Below are 21,805 nucleotides of genomic sequence, written 5' to 3'. Positions count from 1 at the left end.
AATTATAATATAAAATAAGATGGATAAATTGATGAAAGAAAATGTTAAATCTAAAAAAAAAAAAAATTATTTATATAAGCCGGGTGGTGGTGGCACACGCCTTTAATCCCAGCACTCGAGAGGCAGGCGGATCTCTGTGAGTTCAAGGCCAGCCTGGGCTACCAAGTGAGTTCCAGGAAAGGCACAAAGCTACACAAGAGAAACCCTGTCTCGAAAAACCAAAAAAAAATAAAATAAAATTTATATATATATAAATTTTATATATATTACATATATATAATATATTGCATATATGTATATATTACATATATACATACTGCAAATGTAATCTATGAATACCACAAATGTGATTAATATCATGAGTGTAATTAATGAATATCATCAGTGTAATTTAAAAAAGAAAAAGAAAAAAAAAGTTGGGAGTTGGGGGCAAAGGCTGGAGTTGTGTGAGTCCTACTCACAGAAGCTGGACTTGAACTAAATTGCTACTCCCCTTTACCCCATCCCCACCCTCAGAACAGTCATTTGCACGTGATTCAATAGGCCACTTGTAAAGAATCTTCCTCTCAAGTTCTCTTTCCAGGAAACCTGGCCTAAGATAAAGGACAGCGTGTGAGTAGAATGAGAGCCTGATACAATGTTATATATATTCCAGCATTTATCATCTCCTGTTTAGTGATTTTTTTTAAAGATTTATCTTTATTTGTATGTATGTGCTTTTGTCTGTGGGAGTATATTTATGTGTTTGTAGTGTCCACAGAGGCCAGAAGCAGGCACCAGCCTCCCCAGAGCTAGAAGTACAGGCTGCTGTGAGCTGCCTAATGTGAACTCAGGTCCTCTGCAAGAGCAGCAAGTGCTCTCAAGTGCTGAGCCATCTTTCCAGCCCCTCCAATTGTTTAGTTTAAATTGTAACTGGAGTCTTGTTTTTACAAATCTAAGCACAATACTCCATATCTGAAAATTCTGCATTCACAGACCCACACAATCATGTATCAAATATTTCAGAAAAAAATAAAATACTATAACTAATATAAATAAAAATACAGTGTAACTACTCACATAGCCCTTAAAGGACATTAGGTGTTACAGGTAGAGATGATTTCAGCTATAGAGGAGGATGTGTTTAAGCTGTGTGCAAGGGATTTGAGCACCCATGGATTTTGGTAGCCTCAGGAGACTTTTGATTTGGTCAAGATAAAATTAACTTTTGTGATTATAAAAATTATAAATTATATCATTTATCTTAAGGATAAATATTCTAAGTGAGAATTCAACTCAATTTTCAAATTGAAATAGAGCAACTCCTAAAGTTTTCTGCTTTTCTACAAAATTATTAATATTAAATAACTGAAAAAATAACTTTTCCATAAAATTATTAATATTATCATTCTAACACAAAGATTGTCACTCTCTGGACTGGAAAGATATTACCTAGGAGTTGCAGGGCTGAACTTTTCTTCTCTTTCTGTCTCCTTTCTTTGGATCAGGGGATTTTCAATTATCACTAAAACAGAGGGCAAAGTATGGTACCATCACAAAATCATCAGAAGATTAATGAGAACTAAGTGTGCACAACAATGACCCTCACACCGTGGTTCCATCCTCCACGGGCATCTCCTCATGTCACTAGGAGAAAAGGGCTCCTGGAATGTAGTCATCAATTCGGCCCCACATAACATGTCCAGGGCTTTATGTTTTAAGTCCCAACAGATGACCCTTACTAATACTACTTTATTTTCTTGCATCCAACATTTGATTTGGTTACAACATGCCCTTCAAGAAAACAAATGTTTACTTGACCTTTACTCCACATCTAACGTCACAAACAATCCTTTATTTTATTTATCCTCACAACTGTCAACCTGTAACATTTAATAGGGAAATTCCTCTCTCTGAACATGGGTGTTCATTCATTCAAGGAATTATAACTGTACTAGGCCCATGAAGTTTTCAAAGTTTTCTGTCTTCATAGTTCACACATTCGACAACATTATTCAACTCAGGAGAGACTGTCAATTCCCTGGAACACACATGGTTAAGTGCATAGAGTCCAGCACCTCTTAACTGACGTGTGTAATGTGTGTTTGGTCCTGTAGCACTGGAAAAGATGGTGTGATTACTGTGTCACTCTTCCCTCCTCTTTTCCTGACAAACAGGAGAACTGGAACACACGCTTTCTTATTTCTCGTCTGGGCTGGACTTGTCATCTATCAAGTGGTAAAGTTTATACTCGCCCCCTTCCTTAACATTCCCAACAAACTAATGGGTGTTATCCATGGGTGAGACCCAACGAAATCTTGTTCCCAAAGCTACAGTATAGCTAACTATTGGCCCAGGATATGTCTATAGAAAGATATGTGATTATAATAATAATTATGGGGTTGAGGCAAGTTGGAACGTGAAATAATCAAAAGATGGCAAAATATCATCTAGTGTAAGTATCACTTACCATGTACCAGGAAACATTCAGAAAGCATGCCTTCTAACACTGGCTTTTTCTGATAAGGATAAGAATTACTGAATTTTACTTTTCTGTGACTCCACTCAGCCACAAACTTACCGCAAGAATAATACTGTAAGAGGAACATTTTTAAAGTGCTGCTGGACATGGTAGCAGAGGCCTGTGATCTCAGCACTGGGAGGCTGAGGCAAGAGAACTGCCTCTTGTTCAAAGTAAGTGACCAAGGGAGCTTCATTCTGTCTCTCTCTCCCCCCTCCCCTCCCCCACCCCTGCTGGTTTTTTGAGAGAGGGTCTCATTGTATAACAGCGGCTGGCTTGAACCTTGCTATGTAGACCAGGCTGGCCTCAAACTCATAGAGATCCACCTGCCTCTGTCTCCCAAGAGCTGAGATTTAAGATGTGTACCACCATGCACAGAAAAACTTTCTCTTAAAACCCAACCAAACAAAAACTAATGCCTACTTACCACACTCACCAACTTTAAAGCTCTCAGACAGTGGCCTGATATAATCTTCACTGCCCCAGGAGGATACATTCACAAAATGGTCTGGTGAATCACGGATGGTGAAACTGAAAGTATATCTTTCTGATCCAATATCTGAGGAAAAACCAATGCTTTTATATTTCAGGTAAATGTGACTTTGCACAAATGATTACCCAACAAAATAATAATGATGATGGTGATAAAATATTTAAAATGGTAGAAATGTTATTTCCTATACATAGTTCCTGCTTTATTTAGTTTAGTTTTTGTTTATGAGACAGGGTAGAGCAGACTGGTCTTGGACTTTCGGAGATCTTCTTGATTACTTAGTCATCCCCTAATGTACATTCTATACTACACTATGCTTTCATGCATTTCCAAGTACAGTGTAATAAACAGCCATGGTAGCTAGATCTCACTATGGCCCTTTTTCTTCCCATACCTGTGTATTCAAAAGAAAGTGACATGCAGCCCTGAACAGTCAAGATGTTAGCTTAGATTTCCTGTTTTCCAACTATTATAGTCACAAAACCCTAATTGGTTAATATTTCATAGGGGAGGCCCAACAAGATTAGGAAAAGCTTTAACCAAAGTCATAATTCATACCTAAATAGTTGTTTCAAAACAATCTGTGTGCAACTAAAGCACCACTAGAGGGCAGCAAGGACCTTTTTTTTTTTTTTTTTTTTTTACAGAGTGGGATTTTTTTTCTGTTGCTTTGGTAACTTAAAAAGTAATATAAGAGGGATTAGAGAGATGGCTCAGCAGTTAAGAACTCAGTTCTCAACACCCACATCTAGCAGCTCACAACCACCTGTAATTCAGTCTCCAGGGGATCCGACACCTGGGTTCAGTTCCCAGGACCCACAAGGGGACTCATAACCATCTGTAACTATAGTCCCAGGGCATTGGACACTCTCTTCCAGGCTCTGCAGGCACATGCAGACAAAACACTCAAACACATAAAACAAATAAATTTAAAAAAACCTAAATCTGCCGCTGCCTTCCAAGTGCTGGGATTACAGACATTCGCCACCAAGACCAAGTCTTCTGTCTCCTGTTGTTGTTCCATGTGACCACTGTCCTCTCAGCCTCATCCCTCTGCCACCTCTACCCAATGTGGAGGTGACCCACAGGTCCACTGGACAGTGTCATTAGAAGCATCTGAATTGGCCGTGTGTAGAGGCACACTTCTTTAATCCCAGCACTTGGGAGGCAGAGGCAGGAGGATCTTTGTGAGTTCGAGACCAGCCTGGTCTCCAAAGTGAGTTCCAGGAAAGGTGCAAAGCTACACAGAGAAACCCTGTCTTGTCGGGGGTGGGGGGGGTGGGGAAATCATTTAACTTTTGTGTCTGCTGGATTCCTTCTTCATGGGTGAATGTAGAAAAGATCTTAGATCACTTAGTGACTAAGACCAGTAAATCTAGTTCCAAATTCATACTCTTAGACACCATTGTATCTGGTAATATGAAACTACAAATTAATGAATTGATCAATTTAATTAACTATATTGCTAAAGCCTTTAAAATATAGTTGCAGAATATCACATTAAATCATTGAAAATATTTTCTGTCTTTATACATACACAGCCTTGAATTGAGTATGACCATACATGTAGAAGGCCTGGCCTTAAACACACTAGAAAATATAGCCAGTTAAACATACTTTGTAGCAGTCGTAAGCTGTACTTAATGAAAAATTAAGAAAGAGTTAAACAGAACTCAGCTTTTTCTGTCTGGAAAGCCTTTGACATCTGTTTTCCCAATAACTATACCGATTATTTTCTGAAAAACAAAAGAGTAGAGAAGACCAATATTAAACACAGATGGAGATGGTCAATTTAATTTCATGGACTTGTTATATTTTACCAGCTCTGACAAACATTTTTGACTAGGAAATATTTAAATGCATTTATCCCAGACAAACATCTAACAATCTTCATAAATATTCAATTCTCCAAGGAATAGTACAAAGTAATGAGACAGTTAGCCGCTATTACAAATATAATCATTTACTTAATGTTTCTACTTTATTTTCAATCACTAGAGGGAGCTATCAATCTTTACTGAATTATCCAAACACATGTATAATGCGATTTAATTTGCCATAGACTTCAAAGCCTTCCTTTGCATAGGGCTTTCTAACATAAAGCTGCTAAGCTGCTTCTTCTCCTTCTCCTTCTCCTTCTCCTTCTCCTTCTCCTTCTCCTCCTTCTTCTTTTTTATTTTCTTTTCAAGACAGAGTTTCTCTGTGTAGTCCTGGCTGTCCTGGAACTCACTATGTAGACCAGGCTGGCCTTGAACTCACAGAGATCTGCCTGACTCTGCCTCCTGAGTGCTGGGATTAAAGGCATTGGCCACCACTGTCTGTCTGCCTAGCTTCTTATTCCTAATATGTTGGGCAATAATATAGACTATAATAAACTTAGATATTACCACTAACAAACTTAAATCTTAAAGTTCTAGACCTTAAATCTTGGAGATACTAATATCTCCTCAAAAGTTTTAATGTTCTCTTCAGTGAATGCCAAAAAAAAAAAAATTAAACATTGCCAGGCGGTGGTGGTACATGCCTTTCATCCCAGCACTCAGGAGGCAGAGGCAGGTAAATCTGAGTTCGAGGCCAGCTTGGTCTAAAAAGTAAATGTAGGAAAGGCTTTAAAAATAAAGGCTGCACAAAGAAACCCTGTCTCCCGGGACTGACCTACTCTGGTGATGGGATGGCCAAACACCCTAATAGTTGTGCCAGAAACCCCATCCAAGGACTGAGGAATCTGGATGGAGACATCCATGGCTAGGCCCCAGGTGGAGCGCCGGGAGTCTAATTAGTGAGAAAGAGGAGGGTTTATATGAGTGAGAATTGTTGAAACCAAGGTTGGATAAAGCACAGGGACAAATAGCCAAACGAATGGAAACACATGAATTATGAACCAAAGGCTGAGGGGCCCCCAACTGGATCAGGCCCTCTGACAGTTGATTGGCTTGATCTGTTTGGGAGGCATCTAGGCAGTGGTACCAGGTCCTGGGCTCGCTGCATGAGATAGCTGTTTGAAACCTGGGACTTATACAGGGACACTTGGCTCAATCTGGGAGGAGGGGACCGGACCTGCTGGACTGAGTCTATCAAGTCGATCTCAGTCCTCGGGGGGTGGCCTTGATCTGGAGATGGTGGGAATGGGGAGTGGGCTGGGGGGGAAGGGAAGGGGGGCAGGAAGGGGGAGAACATGGGAATCTGTGGCTGTTATGTAGAACTGAATAGTACTGTAAAATAAAATAAATAAAAGGAAAAAAAATAAAATAAGAAAAAAAAAGAAACCCTGTCTCAGGGGGAAAAAAGAAAGGAAGGAAGGAAGGAAAGAAGGAAAGAAGGAAAGAAAAATTAAATATTAAAAAACATGCTTTAAGAAATAAAAATAGTATAGAAAAACAAACAAGAAATAAAAGTATCTTTCTGAAAGGAAAAAAATTAAACTTTAATGAAGAATCCTAGCAACTGTTTTCAACCTTGCAATAATTTGTGGTATTTAAAATACAGTCAGGGGAAAGGGGGCTGGAGAGAGAATCAGCCATGAAGTGCACATACTGCTCTCAAAGAAGATATGGGTTCAGTTCCCAGCACCCATATGGTGGCTAACAAATGTCTGTGACTCTACTTCCAGAGGATCTGATCCTCTCTTCTGACCTCCACAGGCACTGCATACATGTGGTACACAGGCATACATTCTGGCAAAAACATCCATAGACTTAAAATAAAAATAAGTTAAATACACTCAAACTTTAAGATTATCACATTCCAGCTGAACAGTTGGCCATCTTATCATATTTACACACATTGATATTATTTCTTAAATTCCATATACATGCACATCTTACTGAATTTTGTTGGAGAAACATACTAATAGAAAACTTGAATAAAAGTTTCTAATTGGGGCTGGAGAGTTGGCTCAGTGGGTAAGAGCATTGGCTGTATTTCCAGAGGACCTGGGTTCAATTCCCAACACCCACATGGTATCTTATAACCATCTGTATGTAATTCCAGTTACAAAATATCCAATGTTCTCTTTTGGCATTTGTAGACACCAGAAACTCATGTGGTGCACAGACATACATGTAGGCAAAATATCCACACACATAAAAATAAATGAAAATTTAAAAACTTTCGAACTGAAAAGATAATTAGCAAATTGTTTCAAGGAAAACTATAAGGATTTTTTACATCTATAAATTTTGCATTGCAAAGTGTTAATGTTACATATAAGTTTATTAATTTTAAGAAATCTGATTTGCAAAAGCCAGATTAACAGCATACTGCTTGGAAGTCAGACCTGATGGTTCACATCTGTAATCCCAGCATTCACAGAGGCTGAGGCAGGAAGAACAATGGAAAAAAAAATTTTAAGGTCAGTCTGGTGGTCTACAGAGAGAGAGACAGACAGACAGAGACATAGAGAGAGAAAGAGAGAGGGGGGGAGAGAGAGAGAGCTGCTCAGGGACAAAGAATATTGTAATTTTGTAATTATTTTATAATAAATGCTTCATTTTATCAATCCAGATTTCATTTAAATAAGCCTCAGTATGCTAGGAATCTTTACTTCCACATCAAAAGTCATAAAAACAGCTGGGTGTGGTGGTGCATACCTTTAGTCCTAGCACTCTGGAAGCAGAGGCAGACAGATCTCTGTAAGTCTAGTCTGGTGTACATAGTGAGTTCCAGGCTAGCTAGGGGTACCTGAGGAGATCCTATCTCAAAATAAAGGTCAGAGCAGCATGTTTGCAAGTGCTTAAAATATAAATTTTGATAATTTTCTTACAGAATTTCTACTGTTAAATGAAAACAGTTTAGGGGCTGGAGAGATGGCTCAGAGGTTAAGAGCACTGGCTGTTCTTCCAAAGGTCCTGAGTTCAATTCCCAGCAACCACATGGTGGCTTACAACCATCTGTAAGGAGATCTGGTGCCCTCTTCTGGCCTGCAGGCATACATGCAGGCAGAACACTCTACATAAAAAATAAATCTTAAAAAAGAAAAAGGAAAAAAAAAGTTTAATTTTATAACGGTAAATTTGAGCACTTAATAATTTTGTTATTTTATTATTAAGATAATACAAAAGACTTTATTACATTTATTGTGTGTATGTGTGTATATGTGCACACATGCATGGTGAACATATGATGGGCAGAGAACAACCCGTAGGAGTCGGTTCTCTCCTTCCACCTTATGTGTTCTAGCGATCAAACTCAAGTGCCCAAGCTTAACATAAGCACATTTGTCCTCTGAGCCACCGTTTTGAGTAATTGCCAGTCATACCTATAATCCTATGTCTACTACTCTATAGATAAAAGGAAATTTAATTTACATTTAGCTGACATAAATACAGAGCTTAGGAGTATTTAATTTCTCACAATTATACTAATTCAGTGAGTATCTGTGTACTTGTCAATTATACAAACATCTGTCCAGTGAATCAGTAATGGTGATATAATGTAAAGTTGCTACATAAAGTCTCATGAGCACAAACTTGACTATCAGAATAATAGTAATGGAAACCTACCAGATTAGCCATATTTGGATGCAGATCTGAAAGTGCAGTGAAATTCTTCAATGCAAAGGAGCTTGCCATGCTTTAAATCTGTGTTTTAGAAAATATAATTTGTATGTATACATTAAATATTGAAAACAAATTCTTAAAACGGTGTTAAAGTGGTGGCATACCCCTTTATCCCAGCACTCAGGAGGCAGAGATAGGCAGATCTCTGAGAGTTGAGGCCAGCCTGGTCTACAGAGTGAGTTCCAGGACAGTCAGAGCTACACAAAGAAGCCCTGTCTTGTAAAACAAAAAAACAATAAACAAAACAAAACTAAAAATCCAAAAGTTAAAATTAGCTAAGGAAGCACTAGATATCCCCTGGCAAATTTTTATAATGGTGAAATGTAACTAATTCAGATTTAACCTGTAGAAAATACGTCCAAGGGCTGGTGAGACGGCTCATTGGATAAAGCACTGCACGAGCTGACAACTGAGTTACATCCCTGGAACCCATGTAAAAAAGCCAGAAGTGGGGTTCACATCTGCAGTCCCAACAGTCCTGTGGCAAGATGGGAGCCCAAGATAGGAAAACCACCTAAAAGCTTCCAGACTGCCCTTGAGTATTAGCTAGGCAGAAACAAGAGAGATCCTACCTCAACGAGGTAGACGGAGAGAACTCACTCCCAAAAGTTGTCCTCTGACCTTTACATATGCACCCCATTCACACATGCACACACACACACGATGACAACGACAACAGGGCCTTTGAATGGCTTGTCTGGTAGAGGGGCTTGCTCCCCAGCCTAAGAACCTGAGTTCTAGCCTCAGGACCCCATATGGTAGAAGGAGAAAGCCAATTACAGTGCAGTGGGTTGTCCTCTGACCTCAGCACCTCTACTATGGAGACCACACCCCTACCTCACTACACACACACACAAAATTAAATGTCACTTTGAATTTATAAAAAGAAAAGGAAATACGTTCAAGCTCTGTATGGTGGCTCTTATCTTTAACCCCACCACTTGAAAGCCTGGAATAGGAGGATGACCATGAATTTCAGACCCACTGGGCTACACAGTGAAGTCCAGGCCAGCCTGTGAAAGGCAGAGTGAGAACCTGTCTCAAAAACAAACAAAGCAACAACAAAAAGCCAGGCATGGACACTGGAGAGATGATGAATCAGCAGTTAAGAGCACTTGCTGCTCAAGCAGAGGTCCTGGCTTATAAACACCTATTACTCCAGGTCTAGAGGATATGACACCCTCTTCTGGCCTTGACAGACACCACAAATGCACTATGCATACACACACACACACACACACACACACACACACACACACACAGCAAAACACTCATCCATATAAAATAAAAAGAGATTTAAAAATGTAAGGCAGGGTGGGACTAGAGAGATGGCTCAGCAGTTGAGAACACTGGCTGCTCTTCCAGAGGACCCAAGTTTGGTTCTATCACCCACATGTGTGGTGGTATTGTGTTCTCCAAAATATTGTGTACTCTAGTAAATTTACCTGGTGTCAGAGAACAGACAGCCACTAGATACAAAGGCTAGAAAATGGTGGCACTCACACCTTTAATCCTAGCATTCCAGAGACAGAAATCCCTCTGGATCTCTGTGAGTTCAAGGCCACATTGGAAATAGCCAAGCATGGTGACACGCCTTTAATCCCAGAAAGCCAGCCTTTAATCCCAAGGAGTGGTGGTAGAAAGCAGGAAGATATATAAGGCGTGAGGGCGAGAAACTAGAAGCATTTTGGCATTTGGCCTGGTTAGGCATTTGGCTGGTTAAGATTTTGGCTGGTTAAGCATTCAGGCTTTTGAGCAGTAATTCAGCTGAGACCCATTCCGGATGAGGACTCAGAGGCCTCCAGTCTGAGGAGACAAGACCAGCTGAGAAGTTGACCAGGTGAGGATAGCTGTGGCTTGTTCTGTCTCTCTGATCTACCAGCATGGACCCCAATAACTCGCCTCAGGTTTGATTTTATTAATAAGAACTTTTAAGATTCATGCGACATCTGGCGCCCAACGTGGGGCTAAAGAAAAAAGGGAAGAAAAAAAAAAGGGACTAAAGAAAAAGGACAAATGAACAGGGATAAAGGCCGGTGTTAAAAAAAAAATACTAAAGACAAAGTCCCTTAACCAAGAGGCGCTCCAATAAAGTGTGATCTGAGAAGAATCCTCATGTGGTGGTAAAGAGGATTCAGAACTCAACACACGGAGCGGTGACGTCGGTAAGTTCTCTAGGAATGGTGACGTCGGTAAACGCCCCACAGTTCCTAATTCTCTCTCTCAAATGAGCGGCAGCCGCCGGTTTGAGTTACTGGCGGGTTCCTGGCATGTGTGCTTGACTTGCAGTATGGCGGGAATGAGGCCTCTGCAAGTGGCACATTAAGTTGCATGGTGGATTTGGCCTTTGCTAGTACAAGGCAAAAAGGGTTTCTGGGCTACACGGTGCTTGGATAAAAGCACAGACCCACGATGGCTCCCAGAGCTGGTGGTAAACGGACCACCGCCATGTTGGGAAGCTGAAGGGGGCGGAGCCAGCAGCCACAGAGCTGTTTCAGGCTTAGAAGGCTACAGTTTAAAGCAATAAGTTTGCAATAAGACAGATTCAGATGGAACAAGACTTTAAATGCTTTACAATGTGTGTAAAAATGTACATAGGCTTGGAAGAGAGAGGAAAAGGAACATAGACAGTTATATAAAGAAATAGAAAGTTTAAAAAAATAAAGTCTTTAAAGAGAAAGTAAAAGTAATATAAAAAATAAGCCATGTAAAGATGGATATCACACAGAGAGTTTGGATTATATTGTCTTTGGGATTTTTAACTGCAGAAAAACATTTGATCGTAAAAGATGTTGAGTTAAACCAATATGTATATATTAAAGATATCTTGACTTTAAAATTTGGATATAAGGATGTGTTACTTTGGAAAGGAGACTCTGCTTTTGTCTCTACAGAAAGCCAGAGGCTATGGATTTGTTCCAGATTAAGATACATCAGGTTTGACCAGCCAAGCCCCCCTGAAGGTCTCTGATGACACCATGGCCCAGATGATCCAACATCCAGAATCGTTTCAAGGCAACTGGCTCAGACGATACGGTCTCACGGACTACTCCATGATCCTAAAATTTTCTTTGCGTCCCCATAAGATACAGCGCCCCCCTCCAGCAGGAAGTAGTTAAGAGAAGCTACGCCCAAATTCCCAAATATACCAAGCTGGCTTTGGAGATGTGTAAAAGTTAAAACCTTCCTTTTAAAAAAAAAAAAGAAAAGGGGAAGTGCTGTGGGATGTTCTGTATGTCCTGTGGGAGCCCTTCTTGGGTTCTTTGTGGCGTTACCCAGCAGGTCCGTATAGAGGATGATTAGGACCATGGGCCTGAGTGCAGGTGTTTGAGATGGTCTGCACTTGGCTGTGCTGGGGGATGGTCTGTATGTCAAGTTGTTCTGATTGGTTAATAAATAAAACCTGATCGGCTGTGGCTAGGCAGGAAAGATAGGCGGGACTAGCAGAGAGGAGAAATAAAAGGACACAAAGGCAGAAAGAGAGCTGCTGCAGCCATCGCCATGACCAGAGACGCTGCAGCTGCCGCCATGACAAGAAGCATGTGAAGTCGCCGGTAAGCCACCAGCCACGTGGCAAGGCATAGATAAAAGGAAATGGTTAATTTAAGATAAAGGAACAGTTAGCAAGAAGCCTGCCACGGCCATACAGTTTGAAAGCAATATAAAGTCTCTGTGTTTACTTGGTTGGGTCTGAGCGGCTGTGGGACTGGCGGGTGGCAGAGATTTGTCCTGACTGTAGGCAAAAAAGGCAGAAAAACTCCAGCTACACACATGACCACTAACAACCATCAAAAACTTCAGTTCCAGAGGTCAGATGCCTTCTTCTGGCCTCTACAGGCACTGCACACAGGTGAAGCACAGACCCACAAGTAGGCAAAACACCCATACACATAAAATAAAAATATATCTTAAAAACAAAACAAAACAAAAAAGCTGGGCATGGTGGCACACACTTGCAAAGTAGAAGCAAGATGATCAGGAGCTCAGGCACATCCTCTATCTGATACATAGCAACTTCAAGGCCAGCCTGGGTGACATGAGATTCTGTCTCAAAAATAATAAGGCTGGTTGTAGAGGTGCATGCATTTAATCCCAGCACCTGGGAGGAAGAAGCAAGTGGATCTCAATGATTTTGAGGCTATCCTGATCTGCATACTGAGCTCCAGGACAGCCAAGACTACATAGTGAGAGTCTGTCTCAAAAATAGTAAGAGTATCCTGTTCAAGTTCAAAATGTCCTTTTAGAATTTTGAATGACATAGCTAAAGTTGGGCAAGTTGGCACATTCCCATAGTTCTAGCTACTCTGGAGTCTGAGATAGGAGGCTCCCTTAAGCTCAAGAAACCAGGAGTTCAAGAACAGCCTGACAGAATCATAGAGGCTATATATACAGAAGGGGGGACCCTAGGATGACTGTGGCTCATAATAAGTTTTGGTTTTACTCAATTACTGAGCAAACCTCAATGAAACATTTCACTATTAAGATAAGAATTTGCCAGGTGGTGGTGGCGCACGCCTTTAATCCCAGCACTCGGGAGGCAGAGCCAGGCGGATCTCTGTGAGTTCGAGGCCAGCCTGGGCTACCAAGTGAGTTCCAGGAAAGGTGCAAAGCTACACAGAGAAACCCTGTCTTGAAAAACCAAAAAAAAAAAAAGATAAGAATTTATACTGTATCAAGGTGATAATAGAAAAATTAATTAATTAATTAATTTAAAATTTTAAAAAAAGAACAGCCTGACAGACATACCAAAGACCTTGTCCAAGGTTTTTTAAGCTTAAGGGAGCCTCCTGACTCCAAAGTAGCTGAATGGCAGCTAAGAACACTTGTTGTTCAAAGAGCAACATGACAAACCCACATGGCAACTTACAACCATCTAGAACTTCAGTTGCAGGGGTTCCAATGCCCTCTTCTGGATTCTACAAACACCAGGCACATAATTAATGCACAGACAGCAAGCAGATAAAACACCCATACACATAAAAATGTTTTTAAGTATATTTTTTGTAAGTGTCCTAGTGTGGTGGTTTGAATGAGAATGGCTCCCATAGGCTCATATATTTGAATATTTGGTTCCCAGTTGGTGGACTGTTTAGGAAGGATTAGGGGGTGTGGCCTTGTTGGAGGAGGTGTGTCACTGGCAGAGGGCTTTGAGGTTTCAAAAGCTCACACTACACCCAATTTCAGTCTCTCTTTGGCTCAACCCTCCCCTTCTCTCTCTCCTCCAACTTGTGGATCAGATGTAAGCTCTCAGCTATTGTTCCAGGACCATGCCTGCCTGCTGCCATGATTCCTATCATGATGGAAATAGACTAACTCTGTGAGCAAATCCCCCATTTAAATACTTTCTGTGAGCAAACCCACCATTTAAATACTTTCTTTTAGAAGTTTTCTTGGTCATGATGTCTCTCCACAGCAGGACTGAGGTGGCATCACATATATTTTTATGTGTGTCTCTTTATCCATTTATTTTTTTTTTTTTTTAGCCAGGGACTTACTTCATTTCCCTGGCTAGCCTCAAACTCCTGAGTACAAATGATCCTCCCACCTCAGCTTCCTATGTCCTGTGACTACAAGTGTGCACCATCTCTCCTGACTGTACCCAGTGCTACCCTACACAGAAAGCACCAATAACAAATAAATAAATGGCTGTTTGTGCCTCCTAGCATCATTACAAAAGGGTTTATGGGTGTTTTTTTTTCTTTTTTGCTGTGTGTGTGTGTGTGTGTGTCTGTGCCTGTGTGTGTTTGTAGTGCATGCATGTGTGTGATGTGCTTGCAGAGGCCAGGAGCTGACTAGAGTGTCTTCCTCTATTACTCTCCACCTTTTTTGAGATGGGGTCTCTCACTCAATCTGGAGCTCACTGGTGGCCAGACTGCCTGGCTAGCAGCCCCTAAGATCCTCTTGTCTCCATCTCCCAGTGCTGGAATGCTAGGCATGCGACCTAGCCTCCCTTTTCACCTGTGTGCTAGGATCTGAACTCGGGCTGGTGCAGCAAGCACTGTACCCACTGAGCATCTCCCCAGCAAAAGGTTTTTATTTTAGTAAAAATTGAAAAATTCAACCAAACTGATCAACTTGATTTCACTTTTTTGTTTTGCTTTGAGATTAATCACGTTAAAAAACAGAGCCTCTGTGGTAGTTTAAATGAGAAATGTCTCCCATAGGTTTATGTGTTCAACACTTGACCCCTAGTGTGGAGTCTTGCTGGAGGAAGTACATCACTATGGTGGAATTTTACAGTCTCGCCCTTCTTCCTATTCTCTCATTATCTACATACGTACCTACCTACTTACCAATCCACCTACCTACCCTCCCATTCATTCGTCCGTCCGTCTATATCTCTCCCTCCCCCTCTCCCTTCCCCCTTTTTCCCTTCCCTTCCCCTTCCCCCTCTGGTTCCTGTGTGTGGATGTTGGAAATGTTCCTGCTCCTACTGCCTACCATGCCTTCCTCGGCTTGTTTATCTCTCTGTAACCATAGCCAAAATAAACTCTTTCTTCAAGTCTCAGTTTGGCATGATATTATACCACAGCAACAGAACAGTAACAATACAGAATCTTTAACTCTATGAATGTCCTCATGCCAGGCTTTGTTCAGTACCAGGAAGTATCCCTGACACCTGTAAGGATTTTGTATTTCAGGTGCTTGTAGACTTAGTAAAAACTGATTTTGCATCCCAGCACCACTATTTTGTGGTCATGTATTATGACACTACTTATGTCCTCACAGTAAAATGTGACTACTATCTACCTTGCAGTAAGAATTAGAAACTGTGCACAATGTGCCTGGATGTTCACAGGCTCTCAAGAAACGACATCAGTTCTTTTCAATAATATCCAATGTAGCAGGTTTTTGTACCCCAGGCCTTCCAGTCCCAGAAGAAACAATTGGAGATTAAGAAGTGTTAAATTTCTTACATTTCTGACTGGTCTTATCTAATTTATAATGCAATTTCACTTTCTGAAATTCTTGCCAAACACATTCATTTATCCATTCACCCATTCAGCAGCTACTACATTTTTTCTGGTTGAGTTGTACACGCACTGTGATGCACATGTGAAGCTCAGAGAACAACTTGTAGGAGCTGGTTTTCTCCTATCATGTAGGTCCCTAGAATTGAACTTGGATCATGAGGCTTGTCTACAAGTATTTTTACCAGCTGGGACATCTCACTGGCCTCCTTAAAAAGTTATTAGAGAATCCATCAAAAGCATGGTGGCACACACGTAATTCCAGCATTCAGGCTCAGGCAGAAGAATCAAGAGTTAGAGACCAACTAAGCTACATAAGGAAACCCTGCACATACACACCCCACCAAAAAAAATAAAAAAAAGAGCTCTGGGACTAAAGAAATGGCGCAGTAGTCAGGAACACTTGCTGCTCTTTGTACAGGACCTGAGTTCAGTTGCCAACTACTACAAGGCAGTTCATCTGTAACTCTAGCTTTAGAAGATCTAATACTTTCCCTGACACTACAGGCACTGGGCACACACATGATGTGTAGGCAAACATACGTACATATAAAAATAAATAAATCTGTTTTATAAAGGAATCCATAAAATGCCAGACACTTATGTCAGAGAAGATAAATTACTTAGTGGGTGACTGTGTGTTAAAGCACCCACTTACAAGCTGCACCAAGGTGGCACATGCCTTTAAGGCCAGCACTCAGGAGACAGAGGTAGGTGGATCTCTCAGGTCAAGTCCAGCCTGGTCTATAGAGCTAGTTCTACAACAGTCAAGGGTACACAAAGAAACCCTGTCTTGGAAAAAAAAACACATGCATATACTAAATGGGTTCTCCCCCTTAGCAGCTTCAGGGTTTAATGGTTTAAATGATATTATTATATCTTTGAAGCTCTTTCAGTTCCCACTATTATTATCTGAAGTATATTGATGACATACTTTAGTGTTTATCCACAAAAAAGTATCACTTACTTCACTACCTGAGTGCTTTGAAAAATATAAATTTCACACAAAATAGTTAAATATGTAAGTTCAGATATTATATAATTCATTATCAACTTCTATTTATAACTATATTTCCTTTAGGTTTTTGAGACAGGGACTTGGGTAACTCAGGTTGGCCTTGAAATCACTATTTGAGGTCCCAGTCCTGAACTCCTGATCCTCCTGCCTCTGAGATTAAAGGTATGTGTCACCACACTTGGCTATAATGCCTCCTCTTCTCCAACTCCAGTGCCATCTCCCCAGGACAAAGCACAATTAGTCCTTACATAAGATACCATCATAACCTGTTTTCTTTTCCTTCTTTCTTTCTTTCTTTTCTATCTATCTTTCTTTTTTCCTTTCTTTGTGTTTTCTTTTTTGGTTTTTTGTTTTGTTTTGTTTTGTTTTGTTTTGTTTTGTTTTGTTTTGTTTTGTTTTGTTTTTTTGGTTTTTTGAGACAGGGTTTCTCTGTGTAGCTTTGCGCCTTTCCTGGAGCTCACTTGGTAGCCCAGGCTGGCCTCGAATTCACAGAGATCCGCCTGGCTCTGCCTCCCGAGTGCTGGGATTAAAGGCGTGCGCCACCAACACCCGGCTTCTTTTTTGGTTTTTGAGACAGGGTTTCTCTGTGAAACAGTCCTGGCTGTCCTGGAACTCACTATGTAGACCAGGCTGGCCTCGAACTCATATAAATCCACCTACCTCTGCCTCCCCAGGGCTGCGATATAAGGCACGTGCCACCACAGCCCAGCATATAACCTGTTTCCTTATTTGTTCACATGTGCATTTTGTGATAGGAATTCAGGTCAAGAATCAGATTAAGAGCTAGAGCTATAGGGTGGTCACCAGAACTACGCCCTGAACCTACTCAGGTGTCTCAGGGAGAAACAATAAAAATACAGGGCCAGAAGTGCCATCTTAAGAGCAAAGCCTCAGGACCTCTAGGTCTCAGTGAGGATGGAAAGAAGGAAGCTATGGTGCTGGGACTCTGCCAGCTTAAGGTTCCAGTGGGGCAGTGCCGCCACTGGTGACTGTTAGGGGGCTATGGCTCCACCAGAGACAGAACACTACGACTGTCTCTGACAGAGCTTCCACCCAAGTCTCCCAAATGGCCCTCCTTGAGCTCTTGAGCCCACCTCCAGCTTTAAAGGGGTGACCGCTCGTCTGATATGGGCCAGTTTCTCCAGGACCTTCCTGGTCTTTTGTTTATGGTATGACCTGGCCCAAACCCTTCGTGCCCCTTTCTTCCCTCCAGAGAATGTTGTATTTATTACTTGGTCCTTTTACTCTGGTGTGAAAAGAGAGGATTCTGTTAACCCTGCTGAAAATGGAACGCAGCAAGCTGCTTGTTCTGAGGTGGTGTCTAGCTAACAAGTCATCTGAGGACGTCAGTCAGCTCTTAAGGTCAATGATTTTCTAATTTTTAGGCTATAGTCAAATTTTGAGAAATTTAGTCAGTTGAATTCAGATCTGGGCCTTAAATAAATGAACTGTGAGCAGAGGGGTTGAGTAAAAATGGGGGAGAACTTTGCTGAATTTATGAAGCTGGTGAGCCCAAATATGTTTGTGTATGCATGCAAGTACATGTCTGTGTTTATGCCCACATGGGCTGATTGTTCTTTTCAGGGTCATGACTGTTCACCAGGCTGAAAACTAGGTGTCACACTGATGCCCTGGAGCTACCATAGAATTTCCCACCAGAAAAGCCATTCATCTGCATTTTTTCTTTGCTAATATTTCTTTTCCTTTATCATAGTGATGTGCACCTTTGATCTCAATATTTGGGAAGTAGAAGCTGGAAAACAAGGAGTTCAAGGCCAGTCTTGGATATATCAACTCCCCCAAAACACACACACACACACACACACACACACACACACACACACACACACACACACCAAGTTCTGGCCATATATCCTAAACTGGCTTTGAATTTTTTTCATTAGTTAATTAATTTATTTACTGAGAGATGGGCATGCATGTGGAGGTCAGAGGACAACTGGTGGGAGTCAGTTTTCTCCATCTACCACATGGGTCCAAGAGATTGAACTCAGTTTATCAGGCTTCACAGCAAGCATCTTTATCCACTGAGCCATCTCACTGCCCATCTACCCATCCCCAACAACCTCAAATTTCTTATCCACTCGCTCAGCCTCTAGAATGCTGTTCCCTGACTTCCACACATCCACAGTGGCACCTCCATGTCTGCACACCTACATAATAAATAAATTCTATATTATTATTATTATTATTATTATTATTATTATGTGTGATATGTGTGCACATATGTGTACAGGTTATGTAACAAGAAGGCCAGAGGAAGAAGCTCACCTCTATTTTTCTTTGTCTTGTTTCTTTTTGTTTGTTTGTTTGTTTGTTTTGTTTGAAACAGGGTTTCCCTGTGTAGTCCTGGCTGTCCTGGAACTCACTTTGTAGACTAGACTGGTCTAGAACTCACAGAGATCCTCCTGCCTCTGCCTCTCTAGTGCTGGGATTAAAGCCATGCACCACCACCACTTGCCAGCCTTATTTCTTTAAAATAGAGTCTCTCATTGAAACTGAAGCCAGGGTAGCCGATGACTATTAAGCCCTGGTGATCTCTTATTTCCAACCCCCAGAAGTGCAGCCATGTCCCACTTTTATGTAGGTGTTGGTATCCGAATTTATCTGCATCCTTTTGCAGTAAAGCCTCATCCATTGAGCCTCTTTCCAGCCCCATTCAGTATTTTAACTTGTATTTTGATTATTCCAACTGTATGTCATTCTGGAAAAGGCAAAATCCTGGATATAATAAAAAAATAAAATTAAAAAATTAAAAAAAAGGCCAGTGATAACCAGGGGGTGATACAGGTAGGAATAAGGGAAAATAAGTGGAACATGGGATTTCTAGGTCAGGAAAAGTAGTGTTTTACTCATAATACATACTCTATCCTGATATCCTGATGTATTCTCCAGGATCCTATGTGACATGCATACATATGACTGTTCCATAGGTTTTTGCATGTATCCTGTCCCTATCCCCTGAGAACCTGACAGGCTCTCTTCCCCCCTTAAAAGCTCTCTCCTAGCAGTTATGGTGGCATATACCTACAATCTCAGCATTTGAGAAGTGGAGGTAGGAGAACCAAAAGTTCAAGGCTAACCTGAGCTACACAGTGAATTTTGAAGCCAGCCTGGGTTCCTTGAGACCCTGTCTCAAGAAGGAAGGAGGGAAAGATTTGGAAGGAAGGAAGGAAGGGAGGGAGGGAGGGAGGGAGGGAGGGAGGGAGGAGGGAGGAAGGAAGGAAGGCAGGCAGCCAGGCAGCCAGGCAGACAATTCAGGGAGGATGAAAAGGCAGGAGAAAGGGAGAAAGATAAAGGGAAGGAGGGAAGAGAAGAAGAGAAGGAGAGAGAGAGAACATCTTCCTTCATTTTCCTCCATGGCTTAGAGTGATGTTGGTTTGTAATCCAAAACACAGGAGGTGGAGACAGGAGAATCACAAGTTCAAGGCCAGCCTGGGCTACATGTTGTCTCAAAACCAGACAACAACAATAATTACAAAAGCTGTTTCCTCTCTTGCCTCTTGCTCCTCTCTTCTTCCTCTTGTTTCTTCCTCTTGTCGGTCTGTCTGTCTACCTCTCTCATGTCCCCACTCTGACACGGCCTTTCACCCTTCCCCAGTAAACAAACCTCTTGCACTACCTCTGTTGCTCATGGCATATTTCCTTAATGGCATACTTGGCAGGACCCACCAAAAGGTACCCACTTCGCCTTTCTTTTTTTATCCTTTCAAGTCCATTATCATCACTCCAGGAAAGATGGCAGGAGGCAAGCATGGAGCTGAGAGTTGACATCCTGACCTGCAGGCAGCAGGCAGCAAGGGAGAACCCATTCCCAAAAACACACACCTCCTCCAACTATGCCATGTCCCCTAATGTTTCTCAGTCAGTTCCACTAACTGGGGAGCAAGCATTCAAATATATACCATATATATTTGGAGGGAAGGAAATGAGAGGAGAGGAAGGGAGGGAGAGAGGGAGGGAGGGAGGGAGGGAGGGAGGAAAGAAAGAAAGAAAGAGAGAAAGAGAGAGAGAAAGAGAGAGAGAGAAAGAAAGAAAGAAAGAAAGAAAGAAAGAAAGAGAAAGAAAGAAAGACAGAAAGAAAGAAAGAAAAAGAGAGAGAGAAAGAAAGAAGAGAGAGAGAGAAAGAAAAAGAGAGAGAAAGAAAGAAAGAGAGAGAAAGAAAGAAAGAAAGAAAGACAGAAAGAAAGAAAGAAAAAGAGAGAGAGAGAGAGAGAGAGAGAGAGAGAGAGAGAGAGAGAGAGAGAGAGAGAGAGAGAGAGAGAGAGAACGAACTACAAAAGCCTGTCTCTGAGATTAACTGTTGACCTGGGACCTGGCAGGGTGAGGACCTGGGGAGGACGCACCTCCACATGTGAGGCGCCTGACTGGATAGAACCTCACAGTATGGACCTGACCTCAAGGGACCAGGTGACCTGGGACACCGACATCCTCAGACCCTGACAGGGAGACACCTGACAGGAAATGGACTGGCGGGGAGGGACCAGGCGGGGAAGGAGCTGACTGGAGGAGAACGGACGGGGAGGGAGCGACCCGGCGGGAAGAAGAGGCCCCAAGGAGTGAGTCCTGACCCTCAGGCACCTGACAGGCCAGGGCCTGCGCGCTCCGCTGTGAACCTTCGGGACCCAGGCGCTCGAGACACGCGCGGGTGGCCTCTCAGAACTGCCGCGAGCCCCCGCGCGGCCGGCCGGCCGGGCACCACAGCAGGCCGTCGGGGCCGCGGCTCACCGGATGCTCCCGGAGGGCTGGCTGCTCGGCAACTTCCGCCCGGCGCCGCTCACGCGTGGCGACTTCCACACAGCCGGCTGGGCGACCCACCTGGCGTCCGTTAGAGCGAGGCCCCGCCCCCGCCGCGATGGCCCCGCCCCCGCTGTGAGCTGGCTCCGCCCCTGACACACTACCCCCGCCCCCGCCGCGCGCTGGCCCCGCCCCTGACACGCTAGCTCCGCCCCCGCCGCGCGCTGGCTCCTCCCCTGTGTGTACAGGTCTACGCCCACCACCTCGAAGCTAGGCGCGTGTCGCTGTCACTTCCTGGGGCTGGAGAGCTTCCTTCGGACTTGGGTGGCCGCCGAGGGCAAGTCGGCCTTAGGCGCTGAGCGAGAAAAGCCAAGTTTGCGGTCACTCGGAGACAGGAGCAGTTCCCACGCACGGATGCAAGCGAATAGGGAAGCCGCTAAGGAAGCGAGCGAGGCATTTGCCGCAGTTCTCTGGTTGGGATCTGGCCTGGAGTCCCATGGCGCATGCCTT

General features: G+C 42.5%; 1 protein-coding gene across 2 annotated transcripts in view; it reads right to left on the bottom strand.

The window, feature by feature from the left end:
* LOC114680775 (meiosis-specific with OB domain-containing protein) overlaps window positions 1–21,399 on the bottom strand; it is a 51,030-nt gene extending 29,631 nt beyond the window's left edge. The window contains exons 1-5 of one of the 2 annotated variants that reach the window (XM_037200796.1): window positions 21,287–21,399; window positions 8,495–8,572; window positions 4,672–4,729; window positions 2,928–3,059; window positions 1,432–1,504 (exon numbers count right to left, since the gene is read on the bottom strand). In XM_037200796.1, coding sequence (XP_037056691.1) covers window positions 1,432–1,504; window positions 2,928–3,059; window positions 4,672–4,729; window positions 8,495–8,563 — 332 coding nt within the window. In that variant the 5' untranslated portion in view covers window positions 8,564–8,572; window positions 21,287–21,399. The remainder of the gene's footprint in view (window positions 1–1,431; window positions 1,505–2,927; window positions 3,060–4,671; window positions 4,730–8,494; window positions 8,573–21,286) is intronic. The other variant, XM_037200797.1, reaches the window with a different exon arrangement.
* Between the last annotated feature and the right edge of the window lie 406 nt (window positions 21,400–21,805).

Source organism: Peromyscus leucopus, chromosome 8b (genome assembly GCF_004664715.2).
Source record: "Peromyscus leucopus breed LL Stock chromosome 8b, UCI_PerLeu_2.1, whole genome shotgun sequence".
In the NCBI taxonomy this organism is placed as follows: Eukaryota; Metazoa; Chordata; class Mammalia; order Rodentia; family Cricetidae; genus Peromyscus; species Peromyscus leucopus.
This window is presented reverse-complemented; position numbering and strand designations above follow the sequence as displayed.